Source organism: Sciurus carolinensis, chromosome 2 (assembly GCF_902686445.1).
Source record: "Sciurus carolinensis chromosome 2, mSciCar1.2, whole genome shotgun sequence".
NCBI lineage: Eukaryota > Metazoa > Chordata > Mammalia > Rodentia > Sciuridae > Sciurus > Sciurus carolinensis.
The window spans coordinates 76,905,451-76,928,232 of NC_062214.1; the positions used below are offsets into that span (position 1 = coordinate 76,905,451).

General features: G+C 42.6%; 2 protein-coding genes and 1 long non-coding RNA gene across 14 annotated transcripts in view; 2 read left to right on the forward strand and 1 right to left on the reverse strand.

Moving 5' to 3' along the window:
- The window catches only part of Nipa2 (NIPA magnesium transporter 2), a 28,904-nt gene extending 27,911 nt beyond the window's left edge, over positions 1–993 (forward strand). For all 8 annotated transcript variants that reach the window (XM_047541346.1, XM_047541344.1, XM_047541345.1 and 5 more), the window contains one exon: positions 43–993. In XM_047541346.1, coding sequence (XP_047397302.1) covers positions 43–677 — 635 coding nt within the window. In that variant the 3' untranslated portion in view covers positions 678–993. The remainder of the gene's footprint in view (positions 1–42) is intronic.
- Positions 994–3,315: 2,322 nt separating this feature from the next.
- Positions 3,316–22,782, reverse strand: part of Cyfip1 (cytoplasmic FMR1 interacting protein 1) — a 102,631-nt gene continuing 83,164 nt past the window's right edge. For all 5 annotated transcript variants that reach the window (XM_047541340.1, XM_047541341.1, XM_047541342.1 and 2 more), the window contains 9 exons: positions 21,179–21,266; positions 14,478–14,621; positions 12,320–12,410; positions 11,074–11,204; positions 9,351–9,423; positions 8,341–8,435; positions 7,337–7,575; positions 6,217–6,364; positions 3,316–4,052 (listed from right to left, as the gene is read on the reverse strand). In XM_047541340.1, the coding sequence (XP_047397296.1) occupies positions 3,888–4,052; positions 6,217–6,364; positions 7,337–7,575; positions 8,341–8,435; positions 9,351–9,423; positions 11,074–11,204; positions 12,320–12,410; positions 14,478–14,621; positions 21,179–21,266 (1,174 nt within the window). In that variant the 3' untranslated portion in view covers positions 3,316–3,887. The remainder of the gene's footprint in view (positions 4,053–6,216; positions 6,365–7,336; positions 7,576–8,340; positions 8,436–9,350; positions 9,424–11,073; positions 11,205–12,319; positions 12,411–14,477; positions 14,622–21,178; positions 21,267–22,782) is intronic.
- On the forward strand, positions 11,394–14,965 carry LOC124977647 (uncharacterized). Its single transcript, XR_007107224.1, has 3 exons — positions 11,394–11,518; positions 12,247–12,813; positions 14,185–14,965. It is a non-coding gene; the product is annotated as an uncharacterized LOC124977647 (long non-coding RNA).

The following is a 22,782-nucleotide window of genomic DNA, read 5'->3' on the forward strand; positions in this document are numbered from 1 at the left end:
GACTAAATACTTGACCAAGCATCTTTTCTTTGCCCCCTCCAGGTTTTGTAGTATTTGCAACACTTGTGGTCATTGTGTCCTTGATATTAATCTTTGTGGTGGGACCTCGCCACGGACAGACAAATATTCTTGTATACATAACAATCTGCTCTGTGATTGGAGCATTTTCAGTCTCCTGTGTGAAGGGCTTGGGCATCGCCATCAAAGAACTGTTGGCTGGAAAGCCTGTGCTGCGGCATCCCCTGGCCTGGATTCTGCTGCTGAGCCTCGTAGTCTGTGTGAGCACACAGATCAATTACCTAAACCGGGCCCTGGACATATTCAACACTTCCATCGTGACACCAATATATTACGTTTTCTTTACAACCTCAGTTTTAACTTGTTCAGCTATTCTTTTTAAGGAGTGGCAAGATATGCCTGCTGATGATATCATTGGGACTCTGAGTGGCTTCTTCACAATCATTGTGGGGATATTCTTGTTGCATGCCTTTAAAGACGTCAGCTTTAGTCTAGCAAGTCTGCCTGTGTCTTTTCGAAAAGATGATAAAGCAATGAATGGCAATCTCTCTACTATGTATGAAGTTCTTAATAATAACGAAGAAAGCTTATCCTGTGGAATTGAACAACACACTGGTGAGAATATCTCCCGGAGAAATGGAAATCTGACGGCTTTTTAAAAAGAAAGACACGACTTAAAGGTTAATTCATAATTATGTTATAAAGTGATTTTGAATATCAGAATCTGTCTGAAAAAGCATTGTCCTCAAATAATGTTCTCTAAAGACAATCTTTTTTAAGTTTTCACTAATTTGAACCAAGAAGTTACTTTTCTTATATTTAAACAATGGTAGCTCACTAAAATGGCCTCAGTATGTGGCCAATTTCTATTAACATTGTATTATTGTAGAGGTATTTTACATTTTGATTCTTCAAAATCTAAATGCACTAATGACAAGTTTTAAGTCTATAAAAATGCTTTATTTTTTCATTGGTGATGAAGGTCTGAAATGTACATTTGTCATGCCCACTCCCGTCAATCCCTGATCATATAAGGCTTTTTGATTGTAAACAAGAACAAAACTATCCCAATACATTATCCTCTGATTTACCTTACCTATAAAAGTGGCTTCTGTTTGGATGAATTATTTTAATTTTGAAATATTAGTTTAAGGGAATTCTGAGTTACTAAATGAAGGAAACTCACAAAACCAAAAATGAGTAGGAATCATGCCAAGGCAGTATTTCTCAGGCTATGACTTGTCACCTTACATGCAGTTGCTGTGTGCATTTGATGGTATTCTGTTTAACCAGTGCATCGTGTGTCCACTGGACTGGGCTCTGCTTTGTACCCTGGCTGGGTTTATTCTTTGATTACTTTATGGGAACCTTTATGACCATTTTATGTCAGCTCTTGTACTTTTCAGTATATTTTCATAATGAATTATTTTCATTTAGCCCTTTCAACAACTGGGAAATAAAACCACACGACAAGGGTGATTTAAATTTAGCTCATAGTAAAGGGACAAGCTGAAACAAAGTTCAAGTCCATATGCTTAGAACAGTCTTGATATGGTCTTTTTATCAAGTATTTTACTTTATTTAAGGGTTTTTTTTTTTTTTTTTTTTACAATTACGTATTTTGGTCTTTTAGGAAGTGGTCATAGAGAATTTCAAACATATATAAATATATATAGGGAAGTACAATGAACTCCACCCAGCTTCAGAACCTCTGTTCGCTCAGTCATTGGCATTTTTTTTAAAGAAAACATTCACATTTCTATTCCGCTGGGTGTTCTGCCAGTCCCCATTCATGGTAGGAAGAGCAGAGGCTTCTGCTTGAAGTTACACTGGCTAGTTAGTCCTGCAGAGCCTCATGTGGAGGTGATGCTGTCATGTCATGTAGCTTCTGTTGACGTCATCAGATAGGCTTAACAGTCTCCAATTTTTGTGAAATAAGTCCTTTTTCCAGCTTTCTTTTATTATTAGCACTCTAACAAGGTGTTAATAGATATTTACTTTCTGACTGCAACCCTCCAAGTAATTGTGGTTCCGGGGGTTGAACTCAGCACTGGACAAGCACTCTTACCACTGGTGTACACACCCAGCCCTGCTGATGTACTATATCTTTATCCTGCTTTCCATATAAAACCAATTTACTCCCTTAGGGATGATAGCATCCTCATTGAGAATGCATAGGTTAATTAATAATGGAAAATTCATTATCTAACATTTTATAGCATTGAAATCCTCTTGTAGATAAATAGTGGCTCCATTTGGCCTACAATTAAACCTTATAGAACTTGGTAAATAAGATAGTCATTTTTTAAAATGTATTTTTAGTTGTAGAGGGACATATCTTTTTTATGTGGTGCTGAGAATCAAACCCAGTGCCTCACACGTGCTAGGCAAGCATTCTGCCACTGAGCCACAACCCCAACCCTAGGAAAATAGTCATTAATGTAGCTTTCTTATTCTATCCTTCATAGGGTGAACACAGATACCATTCAATCTGTAACAGAATGCTGGCTCCAGGGTTACTAGTTCACATCACTGATCATTTTTAGGTAATTTCTAGAAGTTTACTGTTAAAAAGTCATGTAACTCAGGTTAACAGTTTAGGAGAAGAGTTGATACACTGTTTTCTGTACCATGCTTCATTTTGATGTTCCCTAGTTCTGTAATGCAGTTTTTTTGAAACAGGGTCTCACTATGTTCTCTGGCTGGCCTTGAACTCCCACACTCAAGTGTTCCAACCCAAGCCTCCTGAGTAGCTGGGACTACAGGCATGTGCCACTGTATCCAGTTCTCAACCATTTTTATCTACTATAATTCTAGTAGATCCAATTATGATCAAAATTTTTATTTGACAGGTCACATGGACCAACTCCAGCTACATGAGGCAGTTTACCAGTTGTTGGGAATGACAGCTGAAGGTGATTAGGGATAGGATTCAAGGTCCTCTCAGTCCTTTTATGGGTGCACACTGTCCCAGACCAATCATTTCCCCAATTACTCACCTCCAGGTCATGGGAGCGCCTAACACAGAGGTGCTACGTTTTTTCTTAATGTCCAGAATGGAACAGCCAACACGGCTGTTGTCTTATATCATCCTGGCTTGGCTTTCATTTCATCCTAGACAAAACCTAACTATGAAGTAAATGTGTATGCTGATAAGAGTAGCATTTTGAAAGTGTCATGATCATGTTCCACCTCAAAATGCTCAAAGTGACCTAGACTTCACTCTGAACCCATTGTGAACTTGGATAATTAAAGAGACAGAACAAGGACAGGTTGTAGTAAATGAGTGAATACAAATGGGTTTCATTAGTTTTATTTCTCTAATCTTTAAGTTCATATCTCACAAATTAATCTGTCACAATTGAATTTAGCAGAATCAGAGGAATCAAATTCACTGTCGTCTGAAACACTTGACGTGAGGGATGGGGACAATGACTTTAGAAAAGATTGTTCATAAAATACCATCAGAAAAAAATTCCTAAACAAAAGTGAAACAAAGTTTAATGGTAATTGGCATAGGATTTTAATACAGTTAGCTGGTATTATGTTTCATAAGGGGTAAATGAACTCAGCAGTATTTTGACACAGGTGGCTGCTGAAACATTTCAGAGGAAAACTGCAATTTTTTAAGCACATGATGGCAACAATTAGCAGCCAGTGTTCTCAGGCTTCCTAGTTACCAAAAACATATAATTTTAGTCTAGAAAAATAAGTCCATATTATAAAATTAAGATTTTAGATTGAAAAGCACCCCCTTGAACAGGTACAGAGATACTGAAAAATATTCCCTAAAAATCTCACTAAACAGTTTACAGAAAGAAGAACATGCCATTAGAGTTAATAAATGCCATGGGCACAGTCCTGACCCCTTAGCTGCTGGCCAGAGACTGGTGGATGGGCGGCTGGAAGCAGCGCACATGTTCCACGGGTGTGCTCTCCCCATCACCTGACTTCAAGTACTTGTCCAGGATAGTGATGATCTCATCATTGAGAATCTGGAACTTCCGAATTCTCTCCACCATCTTCTTCAAAGGCTACAATAATTAAGATCAGGGCGTTTTACTATTAACACTTGTACAGTTACTCTTCATGTTTCAAAATGTCGGGATTTTCATATTTTCTGCCAAATTATAGCAAACCATCTTTTAAATGCCACTATTAATGAATATATTTTGAATTCAAGTGCATTCATCCATAGGTTTCATGCTGCTAAGTAGATTGGCAGAACTGGCAGGCATATCACTAAGCTTAAGAACCTGTGTGCTGAGAGCTGGGATTAAAAGGTGAAGACAGAATAAAGTGAATGGAAGAAGGGCTAAAATATTTGAAAAGATACTGTTGGAGTATTTTGTAGACTACAAGGAGTCTGTAAAACACAAATACCAAAAGATCTAAAAGCATCCAAGAAAGCACAATTGACTTGAAGGAAGGTAGAAGATTGGAATTGTACGCCAATCATCTAAACATGCAGATCCTATAAGGTAAGATACAAAGTAGATCTAAGTATCTTGAAAAGAGAAAGGGGAAGGACCAGTAAACTAATATAAGTTTTAGACTTGCAGTGAGGCACTATTGTTGGCAGGATGTTTTGATAGACCCTCCTACTATAGCATAATAGATCTGGACAAAGAATAAGAACACACACACACAAAACTTAATTTTTTTAAAATGACTTCATTGTTTGTTTTGTTTTGACTTTTATTTATTTTTATGTGGTGCTGAGGCTCCAACCCAGTGCCTCACATGTGCTGGGCATATGCTCTACCACTGCATTACAGCCCCAGTCCCAAATACTTAATTTTAAAAGCACTGCTGGTTCTGCCTATAAGGAGGCAAAGCAGAGGCCAGGGCTGCTTCTGGGATAGATGCCAATGGCACTGGGGTGAGGAAACAAACTTGGCTGTAAGCAAGCTGTACTATACCTGGAGACCTACCACTAAGATAGAACCCTTTAATTATGCTAAAGTGGTCCAAGGTTGGCAACAACCACTGGCAGTGAGCAGAAACAAATGCAGATCTTGGGAGGAAAATCATCTAAATTAAGTTCAATCAAAGAGCCTACAAATAAGCAGGATATAAGGAAACAATTTTATATACACCAACCTCCAAGGCTTTCAGATTAGACAAAACTGAAATGAATTAGTTACCTGAAAGATGTGTCTGAAGAAAGTACTCTGAATACAACATAGCCAAGAAAATGGAGGTATGAGAACTAGAATGGCCCTTTAAGGATGTCCACACCCAATCCCTGGCACCTGTGAATATGTTAGCTTACAAAAAGGTCTTTGCAAATGCTTCTAAGGTGATGGACTTCACAACAGCAAGTATACTCTGTTGCCCAAATGGACAGTCATAAGAGTAGAGAATGTTTTATAGCTGTAGGGAGGACTGGCATACAAGGAACACTGGAAGATGATTAGAAGCTGAGATGGCTCAGCCCACTGCTGTTGGAAGGTGCCAAATGGAAAACATGAGAATTGGGGATGACAGCCAGCAGGAAACAGGGACCTCAGTCCTATAAGCGTGAGGAATTGATTTCAGCTGACCACCTGAATGGACAGAGCTTCCAAGGGGAGCACAGCACCACTGACAAATTGATTTTGGCTTTGAGATTCTTAGGTAGGGGACCCAGCTGAGCCATGCTGACCTAGAGGACAGATAATCAGTGGTAGTTATGCTACTACCCCTGTAGTTACTGGTTATGGGAGGGAGCAAAATAAAATGAATGCAATAGGATAAAGGATGGGAAAATGGAATAAGAAGATTTAATACGTCTAACTGAAGTTCCAAAAGAACAGAATAAAGTGAATGGAAGAAGGGCTAAAATATTTGAAAAGATACTGTTGGAGTATTTTGTAGACTACAAGGAGTCTGTAAAACACAAATACCAAAAGATCTAAAAGCATCCAAGAAAGCACAATTTGACTTGAAGGAAGGTAGAAGATTGGAATTGTACGCCAATCATCTAAACATGCAGATCCTATAAGGTAAGATACAAAGTAGATCTAAGTATCTTGAAAAGAGAAAATGGAACAGTTAATTTTTCTTAATCTGTGAGACTGTTCTACCTGCCAACTATACATTTAGATTCCCTCTTGGAATGCAAGGAAAGTTTTAGCTGGTAGAACATTGCATACATTTTCCCCCAAACAACTTTAATAGAGACAGACATATGGTGGAAGAGCCTTGTCCACATACCACGTTTTTGATAATCTCATCCTTGCCATCATGTTTCTGGACTTTGAGTAGATGGTAGCAGAAATCCAGCACAGCAAATCGCCGCTGCTGCCCAAGAAGCACGATGATCATGCAGCCGGCCCAGTGGAGCCCATCACCAAAACACTGCCTGCAGTCGAGAGCAGTGAACAGAATGGGAGACGAATAAACAAGGAAGTCCTTCATGAGTCTGTCTCCAGTTACTAGCCCAGCTGTCTGCATTACTATCTTTATCCAGATACCTTGTGCAGCAAGGAGAATGCTAAGCAACAGATGATTTTCTTGTTTTTGGCAAATATCTTTTTTAGGTTCCTCTGGCACACTGTTTCCTAACCCCCCCCTCCGCCTTTTTTGTTTTGGTACCAGGCATGGAACTCAGAGGCAGTTTAACCACTGAACCACATCCCCAGATCTTTTTTGTATTTTACTTAGAGTGAGGGTCTCACTGAGTTGCTTAGGGCCTCACTAAGTTGCTGAATCTGGCTTTGAACTTGCCATCCTCCTGCCTCAATCTCCAGAGCTTCTGGGATTACAGGCATGTGCCACCTGTAACTACATTCTGTAACTGTCTTTTCATTCTCCTTATTATCTTTTTTTAATGAACAAAAATTCTTTGTTGGGGGGGTGGTACTGGGGATTGAACTCAGGGGCACTCAACCACTGAAGCCCAACCTCAGCCCTACTTTGTATCGTATTTAGAGACAGGGTCTCACTGAGGCTGCCTTTCATACTCCTGCCTCAGCTTCAGAGCTGCTGAGATTATAGGTGTGCACCACAGCACCCACCTACCTTTTTTTTAGGCTCACAGACCTGAGAAGAATGAATTTTTGGACCTCCCACCCAGATACATGGCACTCCCAAATTGCATTCAGTTGCTGTGGGTTCAGAGATTCTATGGACACTAGTCCTGAGTCTTCTTTTTGGCATCAAGTATGAAACCCTGCTTCAGAGGTTTGAAAGCAGCTATGTCTGGTTCCTTTCCAGAAGAACTTATGGGCTGTGTTGGCCTCACACTGCTTCTGCTTCCACCTCCCCCACCAGCAATTCCATCTCCACTGGAATTTTGTCCTGTTCCAAAGCATGGCACTGAGCATGCACTTACTCCACTGTAAATTCATGTGTCCCCACAGGAATGCAATAGACAAACTGCATGGCACTCCACAGCCTGTGGAACTCCACGCATTCATCCACATGCATGACCCCATTGCTGGGCAGAGGCCCGCGCCAGATGGGGTCATCCAGAAAGGTCCGAATCCGTGTCAGGATAACTTCAAACATAGACAGGCCGCAGCAGAGACGCTCCTTGGTCAGCAAGTCGCCCTCTCTTGCGATTGCAATTTGCTGCAGAAAGTACAAGTGGTGGGACATTACAGGCCACAGCATGAGGCTGGAGTGCTGAAACCAAACTACTCCTGTTCTGTTGATGACTTAACAGAAAACACTTAGCTGGCAGAAGAAGATTTCTGGAGGCAAGGATTAACAAATATGTGTATGTTGGCAATTACTTGTATGTCTTACAAGATCCTTTAACAAGATTCACAGTCAAGGGAAATGGAGTACAGCTGTTCCTAACTTGGAGTGACTTTGCCTCCAGGACATATTTGGCAATGTCTGGAGACATTTATGGTTTCACAGTGTGAGGTGGGTCTACTGACACTTGATGGACAGAGACCAGAGATGCTGCTAAACATCTTAAAATTCACAGGAGAGCCCTCAACACAGAGTCACCTGGTTCAAAATGGCAGCAGTGCCAAGTGGATATAGATTAAGTTGACACAGGACTGCAAAAATCTTTGCTGATACCTTGTCTTAAGTTCCAATTCCTTCTGTTTTAAGAAGAAACCCTATGACAAAGCTTTCTTTGTGAAAGGATGAATAATGGCAACAAGTGACATTTAATCTGAATTCCTCAGATGCCAAGTAATGTGCTAAGCCCTTTCCGTGTACTAGCTCATTTAAACGTCACAACACCCTGTAATGTATCCCCTAAAGACATGAGGTCTGAGCAGCCAAGTGGCCATGTGACCTCACCATACCTTCTAGCCTTGCTACCTGGCCTGATGTGGATGCCCCATTTGCAATTCATGGAGTCACAGCACACTTTACCTGTGGGGTCCCCAACCTTTCGATCAGTGGGACAAGATGCAGTGGGGCATACTTGGATTCCAATCTTTTCATTTTGGCATCAAGTCTCTCCCCCTCTGCAGGAGGAAATGATTAGAAAAGAAAGAGTTAACATTATGGATATAGATACTCCTTGGAAAAAAGTGTTACACAGAACTAGCTCATTTGATATTTTGATTCAAACTGACAGATTTGCTTATATAACATAAATGTGGGGGTCTGCTTTGAACTTGGACTAGTAAAACTCCTTCATGCAATTAACTTAAAAGCCAAAACAGTAAAACCTGACAGTTGATTTTGTTCAACATTCATTTTTAAAAAGGTGTCAAACATTCTGTTAGGTAGGCATTTGGGTGATTATATGACGGAGAGCAGAGCAACTGAGGCAAAGGGCAGCACGCCACACAGCAACCAAACGGGCAAGAAAACTCCACTGACCCTTACTTCCACCTATCACTCCGCAGGACCCCCGCCCATGCTGGCCTATAAAGACCCTGGGCAGCCGGAGCCACATGTGATTCTCTCCGGCTCCCTACCCTGACCTGTACCCTGGGGGACTGGGAATTTCGCCCGAGAACCAAATTCCAATAAAGCTTGCTTTGGCCACTTTCTGTCCGATTTTATTTGGCCACTAGCCAGCCCCCGAGTATACACATTCCATGTAAGCTAAAGCAGAAAAGAGTACCATGAGCTCTTTACCTGTCTTCCTGAGACAGCTGTCAACTCATAGCCCCTCTTCTTTTCTATGTGTCCCAATTCCCCTGCTCCTATTCCCCTGCTATTTTGAAACAACTCCAAAACACCAGATCATTTCAGCCATAAATACTTTAGTTATTTAATATTAATTTAAGCAGGTTACACACCCTCCCTGGTTGTGACTGAACAGACATCAAAATCACATCCAACTTGGGTCATCAGGTCTTGGCCACTCAAGTGAGCACCACTCAGCAGAGGGCAGCCTGATCTCTGGGTTGGGGGACACAAAGGCTTACCTTTCACATGGACACGTGGCAAGATGTTCTGGAAAGGAGCTGCGTGCAACAGGTCACACACTTCTTCTAAAGACTGAAGCAGAGAAGGGGAAGGCCACTTTAGAAAATGTCTCTCAAACAAAAACATATCTGGTGCTGAAAACAAGGTGCATCCTTGCTCTTCAGTATAAAATTAAGTCACCTGTCAACAGAACTATTTGGGATAATGGCAATTTTCCACTATGGGCAGGGTGGCATGTGGAAGACTGCTTACTCAGGGTCCCACTGAGCCCACCAGTAGCAAGGACAATGAGGGCCTGGGGTTGTTGCCGTCCCGCTTTACCACCTGTGAAAAGGATCTTCCTAGGAGTGGAGGAAAAGGGGAGAAGTGAAGAGACACAGGACTCTCGGACACTGTCAATTCCCAGATGTGTGCAGAGATGACATGTGAGCCCACAGCACATCCTCTTTATTTACTGTTTGCTGGTGGAAGGCAGTTAGCCCAGTAGGTCAGCCCCTACAGGAGTGGCTGGGATGTGGCTCAATGGCAGAGCACTTTCCTAGCATGTGCATGGCCTGGGTTTAATCTGCAGCACCACAGAAAATAAACTAAAAAAGAGACTGTATTCAAATAGAAAATCAAAGATCACCACTATCAGAGTGAAAAAATGAGCCACAAACAGGGAGAAGTATTTGCAATGAGTATAACATATAAAGGAAACCCAAAGAACTTCTATAAACAAACTGTAGAATAACAGGCAAAAGAACCAGACGTGGCATTTAAAAGAAAAAAAAATGTCAATGAACAGAGTCCCACCTCATTTGCAGAACAGAGCCAGTGAGATTCATCTGACAGTCACAAGGCTTTTCAATTAAGATCAAAAGCTGTCAGCTGACATGACGCACAGGGGATAGAAGAGCAGATGAAAGGATACCACAAGGAAGCAACCAGTCAAGAAAGTGAGGTACCCCACTGTGCCATTTCTTAGGTGGTATGGACTCCTATGTGTTATCTATTAAGCTGTCATCTTATGCTTATGATGTCCAATGTCAGCTAAGGGGCACCAGTAGCTAAATTTAAATTATAATTTGAAAAAACTTAAAAATCAGTTCCTCAGTCATGCTGAACCACACTTCACTTACTCAATAGCCTCAGGTGGAACTTTTCAGAGAGCTCTCCTGGGCAACAGGGCTTTAGATCTTACAGGTATATCACATGTTATTGTTTTTTATATTTTTGTATTTTGTTTTGGTTTTTCGGTACCAGAGATTGAACCCAGGTACACTTTACACTGAGCTACATTCCCAGCCCTTTTTAATTTTTACTTTGAGACGGGGCTTTGCTGAGCTACTGAGGCTGGCCTCAAACTTAGGATCTTCCTGTCTCAGCCTCTAGAGTGGCTGGGATCACATACGTGCATCACCATGCCTGGTACACATATCATGTAAAACGTCTTTATAATGTTCACACAGAAAAACATTCTTGAAACAGTGAACTACGTTTTTGTTTTTCAATCAACAAATTTAAAATAAATAGCCATGAAATACGAATGGTACTTTATAACATTGCTCCCCTACGTCCCCACTATAAACCTCCCAATAAGGTTGGGAATGTGGCTCAGTGTTTGCCTAGCATGTGCAAGGCCCCAGGTTTCATCCCCAGCACCAAGGAAAAAATGCTTTCCTCTGTCACCCACAGAAAACGACCCTGGTGTCTCACGGGTGGGGTGGGCTGAGTACTCACCAGGCTCTGCTCGATGAGCAAGCAGAAGAGGACAGCATTCCCCACCTCCCGCAGGTTCTGGAAACACACTGTCTTCAGCTCTGCGTACTCCACAATGTCCTTCAGCTGGTGGTGGAAGAACTCCAGGATGCCTGTGTCGGCAGAAGCGAGGGTGGGGTTGGAAGGCTGGAGGGGCAGAGCCCTAGCATTGTGGGTCCACAGCAGGGAGCACTTGCCTGTGCTGACGCTGACACTGCCACTGTGCCTGGTTATGGGGACCACCACAATATCCCACCCCTATCATCTTCCCTTCAACAGAGGTTTGTTCACCACCTGGATATATTCTCCACAGACTGCCCCTTCTTTCTTGGTCAACCCCATATCTTCAGAGAAGGCTATGATAACAGGAAGTGTACATCATTAAGAAAAAAGGAGAACACTGTCCTCTCCAGCAGAGGCAGTCAAGGTATTCCATAAATTCAGAAGGTCTAATCTGATTAAGAGTATTGACCAAACCCTGCAGCTGACATCACACTCGGTGGGAAAGCTGCATACTTTCTCCCCAAGATCCGGAGCAAACACTCCCTAACTCGATCTGTATACTCAGCGTTAACCTAGTCAAAAATCAACATGCTCACTCCAAAATGTACATGATGAAAAACATCCAGAGAAGCCAAACTAGCCTGCTGAGAACGCAGCTGGAGACTCAGCAGATTTTAATGAAATTTCTCAGATATGACCATCTGAAGGGAGGAGCAGTACCCTGCCCCATGGGGCTGCCTCTGAGGCTTGGGCCTACTTAAGCCCGAGAGGGCAGTAGGACCTGTTTTCCTTGGTGATTTTTTTTGAGGGTGCAGGGATCTGAGGGAACATAGTGTTCAGAATCCCTCTCAATGCCTCACCCTCGCTGGCTGACCCTATGGGGCCTCTCAGCTTCCTCAGGGCAAATAGCGACACCAACACAACTTCCCGCACACTTGCCTGCTTCCTGGCTGTAAGAAGGTTTGTTTCTTCTACCCTAAACAATCAACTCTGGTTTGGGTCTCCTCACCTCCTCCTCCCACCTAGGGAAGGCAAACCTGGCCCTTCTCAACCACTTTTGCCCCTTCTCAACCATTTCTTCCCCTTCTCAACCATTTCAACTTGATTTTCTTTACTGTGGTTGAAGGGTTGACCTTTCCCTCTTCTTCACAGACACTACCAATGAGCCACACACACTGCCAAGGGGTGCCGTGCCCCACCCAGCGCCCGAGGTGCCTGCACTTACCTGGAGAGCCGTACTCATGCCGGGGCAGGCGGCAGATCTTGGGCATCACCTCCATCAGCGTCTTCACGTACTGCAGGATTGTGCCTTGCAGCTGGGAGAGAGACTGTGTCAGCCACTGGCCTCCATTCTCCTGGAAAGCTGTGGCTGTCACACATTCTGAAAAATCCAGTCTGTTAGCAAAATGCACATTAAAGACCACAACTGCAGGATTATTGGCTGAGGAATGAAATCCCACCTGTGCAAAGAGCAACCTGCACTAGGGGTCTACACAGCTGACATTTATGCTCTGAACAACTTCCCTTCCAAGATGAACGTGGTCCTTAGGTGTGACGGAGGAGGGCAGGAAATGTGTCTCCTATGTAAATGCATCAAACACTGGGAGCACCTGCAGCTCCAGGGAATGACGGCTCTTGGAGGACAGGTTCTGGACCCTCTTATGGTTCTGACACAGCTTCAAGGCTTTAACATATGGCTCAGTCATGAGTTCAGTCATGGTAAGACCAGTAACCCTAACACCTTTCGATTTACTGAGTGGTTGGGGACAGAATTCCCAGCTGGGGGTCCTAGTGAGGCCTGGGTGGGTCATAGGGTCACGGCTGTGCTACACTAATTTACTAATTTATGTGTGTGGTACTGGCTCAATTGAATCCAGGGGTGCTCTACCAATGAGCTACATCCCCAGCCCACTTTACTTTTTGAGATACAGTTTCACCAAACTTCCTAGGCTGGCCTCAGTTTCCTGAGTCACTGGAATTACAGGTGTGCCACCATACCTGGCTCTAATTAATTTTTAATCCTGACCTAAATGGTTGTAGACTTATCAACCTCTTAGAATTCTGTCAGTCTTTGCTTGCATTAAGTTCATGACCATATCATATCTTTAATGGATTGCTGCTGCAATCAGGTGGCCACAAATTCAGTTTCAAGTTTGCTCTTGGTTAGTGGGCAAACCCTGGGCAAGACATGACAATTTATATTTGGCAATAAAAAAGAAACCTAAAGAAATGCACTCAGTCACAAAAAGATTATTAAAATAAGGAGGGCTGGGGCTACAGCTCAGTGGTAGAGCACTTGCCCAGCACACGTGAGGCCCTGGGTTTAATCCCCAGTAGTACAATAAGTAAATAAACGAACGAATAAACAAACAATGACAGAAATAAATTATGTATAAAAAACTAAATCCACTACAGCCTACAAATATTTTCCCTGACCATTCCCTTTTCAAAGCTAGATGACTCTAAAGCTTCTATTGCATCTGTGGCATGTGCACAACCTCTGACCTTCTATAAAGTTACATACATGTGGGGCTGGATCCTATACTCATGCTATGTAACCCTTATCATACAGAAAAAGGGCCTACACCACCTGCCTCACAAAGTAACTCTACCAAGCTCCCTGTGATGTAACAGGAGCCTTCTCATACTGACACTTGTGACCCAAAGCCTGCTAGCTGAGCTGCCCTCTTGCTGCAGCCCCTGGCCACCATCAACACCTCAGTGGCTCCATAGAGAACATGTTCTATTCTATTCTCCCCAACACAAACATTTCTTTGAAATTTGTGTTTCATGGAAGCTTATGCTTCACAAATGAACATGGGTCTTCCTAGAACATTCCGAGATATTACCCTCCTTCCCAGACAATCACCAACTGAAATGGAGGCAAGTGTCTACTGTGGCCGCCTGGCTTCTGTTCTGTCTTCCATCTCCAGAGCACTGTTTTCCCACGAGCCTTGGCACCAGTGGTAGTCCTTTACAAGCGGGGGAGGGAGGGATTACTTCTGTAGGCAATATTTGGGTTATCAATATCTCCTTCTATGGATCGACTTTTAAAATAACCTGAATCTATTCTCTTTATTGTTTTTAAAGACAGATTCTCACTATGTTGCCCAGGGTGGTCCCAAACTCCAGGGCTCGAGCAATCCTTCTGCCTCAGCCTCCAGAGTAGCTGAGACTACAACCTGTGCCACTGCACCCAGTGGATCCATTTTCTTGAATTAGGAAAGATGAGGAAGAAATTAAAGTATCGAAGTGTTCAAAGTTAAATTGAATCATTTGTCTGTTAGAGACTCGCAGTCCAGATACAGAGAGAAGACTCCCCAGCTGGCTCTACCCCAGTAAATTCATGCCCTGGGAAGGAAACTCCTCTGAGGGAAACTCACCAGGCTCTTGACAACCTTCAGCAGCTCTTCCATGACCACCGCAATGCCCTGGTAGCCCAGCAGCCGGCAGATGACTTGAAAGTGTGGAGGTCCCACAAAGTTCCGGTAGCTGCCATAAATGCTGGAGTAGGCAAGGTTCAAAGCCTGGGGAAGAGGGGACAGAGTTTTCAACATGGTCTCTGTGCAGATGAAAATCCACTATGTGAAGATGCATTCTGCACGCACAACCCTGAGGTGAAGGGATTCAGTGACTTTTCTTGTAAAATACACTGTCCCTACTGGTATGGAGGTCTTCAACCTGTTAAGAAAAGCAAACCTACTAAAATAGAGCCCAAGGACAGTGGAAGCCATGCTCCTAGGGAAGGCACAGGGTACCAGGAACTAGGGAGAGCAGTCCCCCTAGGTAGAAGGTGAGAAAGCAATGAGAGCATTTCATGGAGGGGACCTCTAAGCTCACCGACAATGTGCGTGTACAGAGCAGGATGGCCCCGAAGGTAACCATTCAGTGCTATAAATTTTCCTTTTAGCATTTCTTTAGCTGCATCACACAAATATAAGCACAAATGTTATGCTTATATTTGTTTCAATGTATTTTTAAATTTCCCATGAGACTTCCTCATTGAGTCATAGTTTATTTAGAAGTGTGCTAACTTCTAGGTGTTTGAAGATTTTGTCTTTTCTAAATTGTTTCTAGTTTGAGTTCACTGTGTCAAAGAATATACATACTGTATGATTTCAATTCTTTTAATTTTGTTAAAGTCTATTTATGGTTCAGGAATGATCTGTCTTGGTCAATATTTTGTGACCATATGAAAAAAGGGTATTTTCTATTATTGTGGGGTAGAGTGTTCAATGCATGTCAATGACATCCTATTGGTTAATGGTGTCACTTAGTTCTTCTCTATCGTTGCCAATTTTGTTCAGCAATTACTAAAAGTCTGGGTGGGTCTAAGTTGATCATAAAAGAGTGCACTGACCAAGCTGGACAACATCAAAGAATGGAGACCCTGTCATGTGCCTATCCCGTGCCAATCCTGACAACCCTATCAGACTTGAAAGGAACCCATCTATCTGCTCCTCAGAGCTCCAGCACTCTGCTCTAAATGCTGGGATTCTGTATAAGAGTGGCACTTGAAAATAGCTTCATTGCTTGGAGTGTGATGGGGTGGGGCAAGGGAGACAGAAGAAAACAAAACCACTTGCAAATCGTTAGTGAAAACTAATGACCTCATGTTACAGTCACATCATTCATTTCCAGAGCTTCCCTGCCATGGGCCTATGGCTGTTAGAAGAGCCATCACTCAGTAAACACTTGGCCCTTGGTCTCCTGACCCCCACCCAGTGTCCAGCTTCCCTGTAGACGAGGCTAACCCCAAAAAGGACACATCCCAGAGTCAACAACCAGAGTAACAGCAAAAGTGACTTAACTACTCAGAGGGAAGAGGAGGCTCAACTTCAGGGGAGGGCAAAGTTACAAATGCCACAATTAAAATACTTAAAGACTCAGAGGAGGGAAAGCACTTTGAATGTCACAGCTCAGTACAAAGTCAGCTCCGGATTCACTAGACTTGGTCTCTCCAGCTCTCTGTCTTTACCTTTGAATTGGGGACAGTCTTACTATCTTGCAAGAAAGAGAATGTACTCAAAAGTTTTGGGCAGAGTAGACCTTCCATGGATGGTGAGGTTACCAAGAACCCAAATAACATTCTCATAAATGGGTCACTTGCTTAGGTCAATCTTATCTCCATGAGACGCTAGCCCTAGGTTCATTATTCATTAGAAGTAGATTGGATCTGGTTCTTGGATTCTGTATATCCCACAATCACATAGATACAAACACTACAAATTATGCTGCAACAGAATAAAATGCATTGCAAGCACAATGCCTGCTTGTTTTGAAAATACGATTCAACTCTGATAATACACTATTTTGGCATCTGTCCTTTTTTTAGGGGAGGATTCTCAGAGAAGTGTCATCTAATACGTATAAGATTAAGCAGTCAATATCAATGTCACTTGTATGAAAGTCCAAACAATTTTATCCCCTCCCCATATATATATATATATATAGTTTTTAGGTTGTAGGAATATAAATTTACTAGAATAAAAATTACACAATTCTCAAACTGAGACTGAACCACAGTGAGGTTAAAGTTTAGTCACAGCTGTTCACATTAAACACAATGATCACATTCAAGTCATCCAGACTTTCTTTCCTCCAAGAAAGACACCAGCTTTGCAGACCCCTAAAGGGCCTGTACCCTTGTGGGGATATCACTGAGGCAATGGAGTGGGGGTCACCTGAGGTAGACTGCTGGGGTCCCCTGTGTCTTACTGGGAGTAGACCTAACGCTGCCTCCCTGAGCTCCTATAGGGAAATCTTGAAGGAAAAAAAAAAGTCTCTTCTTAGCCTTCAGCACCAATGTGATGTACAGACTGACCGCCTGGGCAGCAAGAACAGACACACAGTGAGGTCTCAAAACCAGCCCCCATAGGCCTTCCCAGGAATCCAGCATCAGAACCATCTACCTGGCCTGATGCCACCTCTCCTCAGAGGCTCAACTCCCTTGCTTCCAGAGCCATCCTCTCTGGGCTCTGGGCTGGAGGGAGGAAGTTCCCTCTCCGTCTTTAATCTTGAGTTTCCAGAAGGCAACAACCAAGACATTCAAACAAACACCAGCACACTTACAGAGTAGCTGAATTGTAATGTTTTTTAAATTGCCATCATGGAGTTACTGAAGAATTATCCAAAAAAAAAGAAGAACAAAAAGAGAAGATAATTTTTCAAGGTCACAAGTTTTACAGTATCCCCTCAGACCACCCAGACTCCATTTTTGGAGAAAAGTCTCACACCCTTTTCTCACATTCCTGTCTACAGAGATGTTGAAAAGAGGACCCCTCAGTTCTGCTTGGGGACACATCATTTGTGATGAAAAGACCACGTCCCTTAAACATTTAAATTTTTTTGATTAACACATACAAATATAATATAAAGCTGCTCCCCCAGCCCTTTCCGCTGCAGCCATTTCCCCGCCTCCCAACCACTTGTCAATCTGTGAACATCCTAGCTAGCTATTGGTTCATCAGTCAGCTTGCAAGTATCCTTCTCCGTTATTGGTCCCGTTAACCCATGGAATTTGACAGCTTAAGGATAGCTCCCCACCATTTTCTCTCTCTTCTCCTCACATTCATGCTTTCTCTCTCCTCTCCTTGCTTTCATGCTGTCTCCTCCATTTCACTCTCCTGCACATGTGCCCTTTCTCTTTTCCTCTCATTTTCTCTCTTACCCTGCAGGGAGACACTCTGTCTATGTGCTTAATAAACTCCCTTTTGTGAACTTCCGTGTCCGGAGCGGTTTCTGGGTTCTTACACGAATTAGACACATTATGAAGTATGGTTTATTATTTGTTATTTCAATACATGTACACAATGTATAATGACCAAAAGACATGAAAATAACCCTTATATAAGCATTATACATTGTACAGATTTATCAAATGATCACACTGTGCCCCTTAAATATGCACAATTAAAATAACTAAGGTCTTAAAGGTGTAGCTCCGTAGCAGAGAACTTGTGTTATCAAGGTTGAGCCCAGGGTTCAATCCACAGCATGAGGCTCAGAACAGCCCCAAGCCCTAACCAATGGGAACTGCAGGGTCCTCCAACCCTGCTCTTCAACATCCCCAGTCTAGGATTTGGTACCTGGGTTTGAACTTCCTACTGTGAGCAGAAAGGAGGCACGTGGGATCCGCCTGCTGTGAGTGTACACCTGATGCCAGACAGAGCAGTGTCCTCCATCCTCAAAGGGCACAAGGCAGTGTGGTGGGCCAGCCTATGCACACACAGCCTGCAAAGCCCAGGCACCAGCTGCTCACATCAACCCCAAGACACCCAGCTCTCAGCAATCAGCAGATGGGATAGATGACGACTTATGATCACCCTGAGATTTCACCATGCACCTGTTTCTTTTATGTCTTAGATGTTCGACTTTCTGCAAATGAGAACATTTAAATATTGATGAATGTTGGCAGCCTGCCCCTGGAACCATAGGGCCCAGGGACACTCCTGCCAGCAGCACTGGAAACAAAGTCACACGTCCCAGGAGGAGCTGGATACTTTAACCTTTCCCATCTGATAAGCAAAATAATACTAACTGCTATCATTATTTCTCTTCAATTGCTGGTGAGGCAAGAGATCTACTTTGGAGAGGGGTGTCTGCTCATTTCATGTTTCATTTTTTCTCTATAGATTGTTTATCTTTTTCTTATTGAACCATACAAGTACTTAATAAAGACAGTCATACTATACCATGGGGAACTCCCAGTGGATACCAAAATCTGCAGATGTTCACATCCCTTATATAAAATAGTGAAGTATTTTTATGACTTAAACACATCCTCATATACTTGAGATTGTCTCTACATTACTTTTAATACCTACTGCAACGTAAATGCTAAGAGTTGCCATACCGTATCGTTCAGGAAATAATGATAAAAGGTCTGTATATGTTCAGTTTACACACATTTCTTTTTCCCCTATTTTTCTTCCCCACATACTAGGGTCTGAACTCAGGGGTGCTCTACCCACCGAGTTACATCCCCATTTTTATTTTTTGTTTTGTGACAGAGTCTTGCTATGTTGCTAAGGCTGGCCTCCAGCTCCTGAATGCCTGGGATTTCCCAATTTTGGGGGACGGGGAGGGTAACCAGGGATTGAATTCAGAGGCCCTTAACCAATGAGCCACATCCTCAGTCCATTTTACTTTAGTTTTTAAAATTTTGAGACAGGGTCTTGCTAAGTTACTGAGGCTGACTTTGAACTTTTGATTCTCCTGTCTCAGCCTCCTGAGCTGCTAGGATTTACAGGCGGATGCCACTGCACGTGGCTCTCCCAAATATTTTTAATCCATGGTCGGTTGAGCCCACAGATGAGGAACACACAGACAGGAGGGCTGGCGGGGTCAAGAACACTTGCCCTTAGTACTGGTCACACTTGCAGGGCATCTAGCCGCCCCTGCATGGTATTTGCCTTATCTCTTTAGAGGTGGTCCTCTGGTGTTTCCGCCTGCTCACTATGTGTGGGCTGATTCTGTTGTTTCCAGAAGTCAGATCTTTTCTGCACCCACCTTCCCACATCAGCCCCTGCCTTTGGGGCCCTGCACCTGGACAGCAGCGCTGGCTCCTGTCTCAGCAATGCTCCCGAGACTCTTCCATGTGCTTTAGTTTTTTCTTGAGGTACCAGGGTGTAACGGTTGATTTGAACTATCAAGAGATGAAGAGATGCCGATGATTAAGAGGACTCTGGTGTGTCCATGAGGGTGTGTCTAGGAAAGACTGGAATGTGGGATGGTGAACTGAAGTGCAGCCCCTCCCTAAGCGTGGGCAGCACCGCCCAATAGGATGGAATAAAAGTTGGAAGAACAGGGAAGCAGATGCAGAGGCAAGCTCGGCTCTTCTTCAACTGGTTCTTGATTGCTGCTTCCATCATCTGAGGATATCAGCCTCTCGCTCCTTCACTCTTCCAAATTAGACTCTGCCACTGATTCTCCGGGTAGTTTCCAGAAGCCTTGGTTTTAGACTAGGATAGCACTGTTGGTCCTTCTTGTACTGTGTAGCTACTGGTTCTTCCAGCTCTCTAGCCTGCAGACAGTCATTGTGGACTATGCAGCTTCTGGTCATGTAAGCCAATCTAATAAATCCCCTTTTTATAATCATACTTCCTGTTGATTCTGTTCTCTAGAGAACCCTAATACACAGGGATAGAACTCATGGCTTCACACATGCTGGGCAAATCTTCGTCTACTGAGCCACATCCCCAGCCCTCCGTGCTTTCATTTTTTTTTTTTTAATATATTTTTAGTAGTAGATGGACACAATACACTTATTTTGCTTATTTAGTTTTATGTGGAGGTGGGGATTGAACCCAGTGCCTCACACATGCTAGGCAAGTGCTTACTGAGCTACAACCCCAGCCTCCATATGATTTCTTAGCATAAAAACCTTTCTTAGTAGAAGGTTTTTTAAAACCTTTAAATCTCCAAATAAGCACACTTATTTTAATGCCAGGAATGAAGCTGGATTCACTTCAACTCCTATCTCATGGCCAGAGTTATCCTAATCATATAAACAACTAATTTCAGATAATATTTTTAGGGTTGATTCTTTCTTTTTTTATTTATTTTTTTTAAGACGGCATCTTCCTAGTTTCACAGGGTGACCTTGAACCTCTGGGTTGAAGCAATTCTCTTGCTTGAATTTCTAGAGTAGATAGAACCGTGAGCATATGCCACCAAATCCCACTTGCTTCTGTTTTTAAATTACTTTTCAGGAACATATTAAAGGAATAGAAGGAAAAATAACATTTTCTACATGGTATGATACATTTACATCATTGCAATTAAACTGACTTAAATTAAATTTCAAGCTGGGCAAGGTGGTGCACACCTGCAGTCCCAGTTACTTGGGGGTCTAAGGCAGGAGGATCACTTGAGCCCAGGAGTTTAGGGCCAGCCTGAATACAACATAGTGATACCCTGTCTCGAACTAAGAAATAAACAACAACAAAAACCAGGAAAAAAAGAGGGAAGAAAGGAAGTTTAGTAAAGACAAGAAAGAGAAAAGAAACAGAGAAAGAGAAAAAAAATATTAAATTTCAAATTATGCTTCATTATAAACTTCACGAACACAAAAAAAACCTACCTTGGATCCATGCAAATATTGGGGTTGTGCATTAGGCTGTTTATCTCTTTGAAATTCCTGAGAAAATGGTAACACTGTTCGAACAAACCTGCACAAGAAATATTAAAAAGAAAACCAAAGTAACTGTAGTTAATTATATTCTAAACTTTTCTATTACCCATCTATTAAGTTTGCCTCTCAATTAAACTGATACAATCATCAAATAGGAAAATTCTAGTAAAGTAAAAAGCCATAGAATGAATTAGATACACATCTGAAATAGAATAAATGTATCCAAAGTCAGGAGCCACAACAAGGACTCCTGATATCCTCCCACCCATAAACACAGTCTCCAAACTCAGGAAAATGCTCACCTGTTGGCAGCAGGACCATCTCCAGCCTAACACAATCTGATAATTGATAATGAATGTGACTTTGGGTTCGCTATTCTTCCAAACGGCAATGACAGAGGGGCAGCAGCCCCCATGAGCAGTGATGACCCAGTTACTCAGAGAACTAGTTATGTATGGGCTAAATGGGGAAGAACAAGCAAACTTCAGTATTTAAGACCAAACCCAGGCAGGAGATTGTATCTTGATAGTGAGTTTAAGGGACCACACATCAAATGATTATATTTTCGAGCAGAAATGTTGATCAAGTTACAAAGAAGTGTACTAAAGATACGTGGATTCAGTATTTCATTCTAAGAACTTGACCAACTCATACCGTGCTTTAGTAAACAAGAAAGCAAGCAACAATCAAAATACTGTCAGCACATACTGCATGTGCACCTGCAAGGAGGCTGAGCACATTCACAGACAGGACACCCAGACACCAGAGCAGCCCTGGGCCAGCTTCCCAACTACCACAGCACTGCAGGCGCATCCCATCAACTGTGGGCCAAAATCACCTACATTAACACTCCCAGAGAAAAACTGCACTCTGACTCTTTTGTGTGTGTGTGTGTGTGTGTGTTTTTCAAAAGGATCCTGCACCACTGAACTGTCAGTAGTCGGTATCACTAATGAACTGCACTCAACAGAGTGTGTGTGTGTGTGTGTTTCTATCTATATGGGCCCATGTGTAAATCTGCATGTGTCTGTGTATTTGTGTGTTTCTCTGCATGTGTGTGAGTCTATGTATGGAGGGTGTGTCTGCATGGATGTGTGTATATGAGAGGGTGTGTCTGTGTTGCACGTGAGGTCACACACTTATTAAAGGATGAGTGCACCATCAGGAGGCACCAAGGTCAGGGTGCTATTCAGAGGAGGGAGCCCCTTCCCTAGAGGTCCTGGGTACCGCTCACGCTGTGATGGCTCTGGATGGAAGGACGCCTGCAAAGCTGCCACACACACATCAGCTTCCATTTGTCTTTGATGTTACAAAAGTTTTTCTGCCACTGCTTAAAACACAATATGTTTTCCCAAAGTAAGAATGTTTAAAATGCTGGTTAGATTTTTGAAAGTTGGCCTTAACTTATTTTGTTTATATCACTGAGATATAAAACTGTCAAAGTAATGTAATTACTTCCTACAATGTTATTAAAATTTTAAATCAAAATACATGTATATGAGACATGATATAATACAGGTATTCATTCTATAGTTCTAAATACTATACTTTTA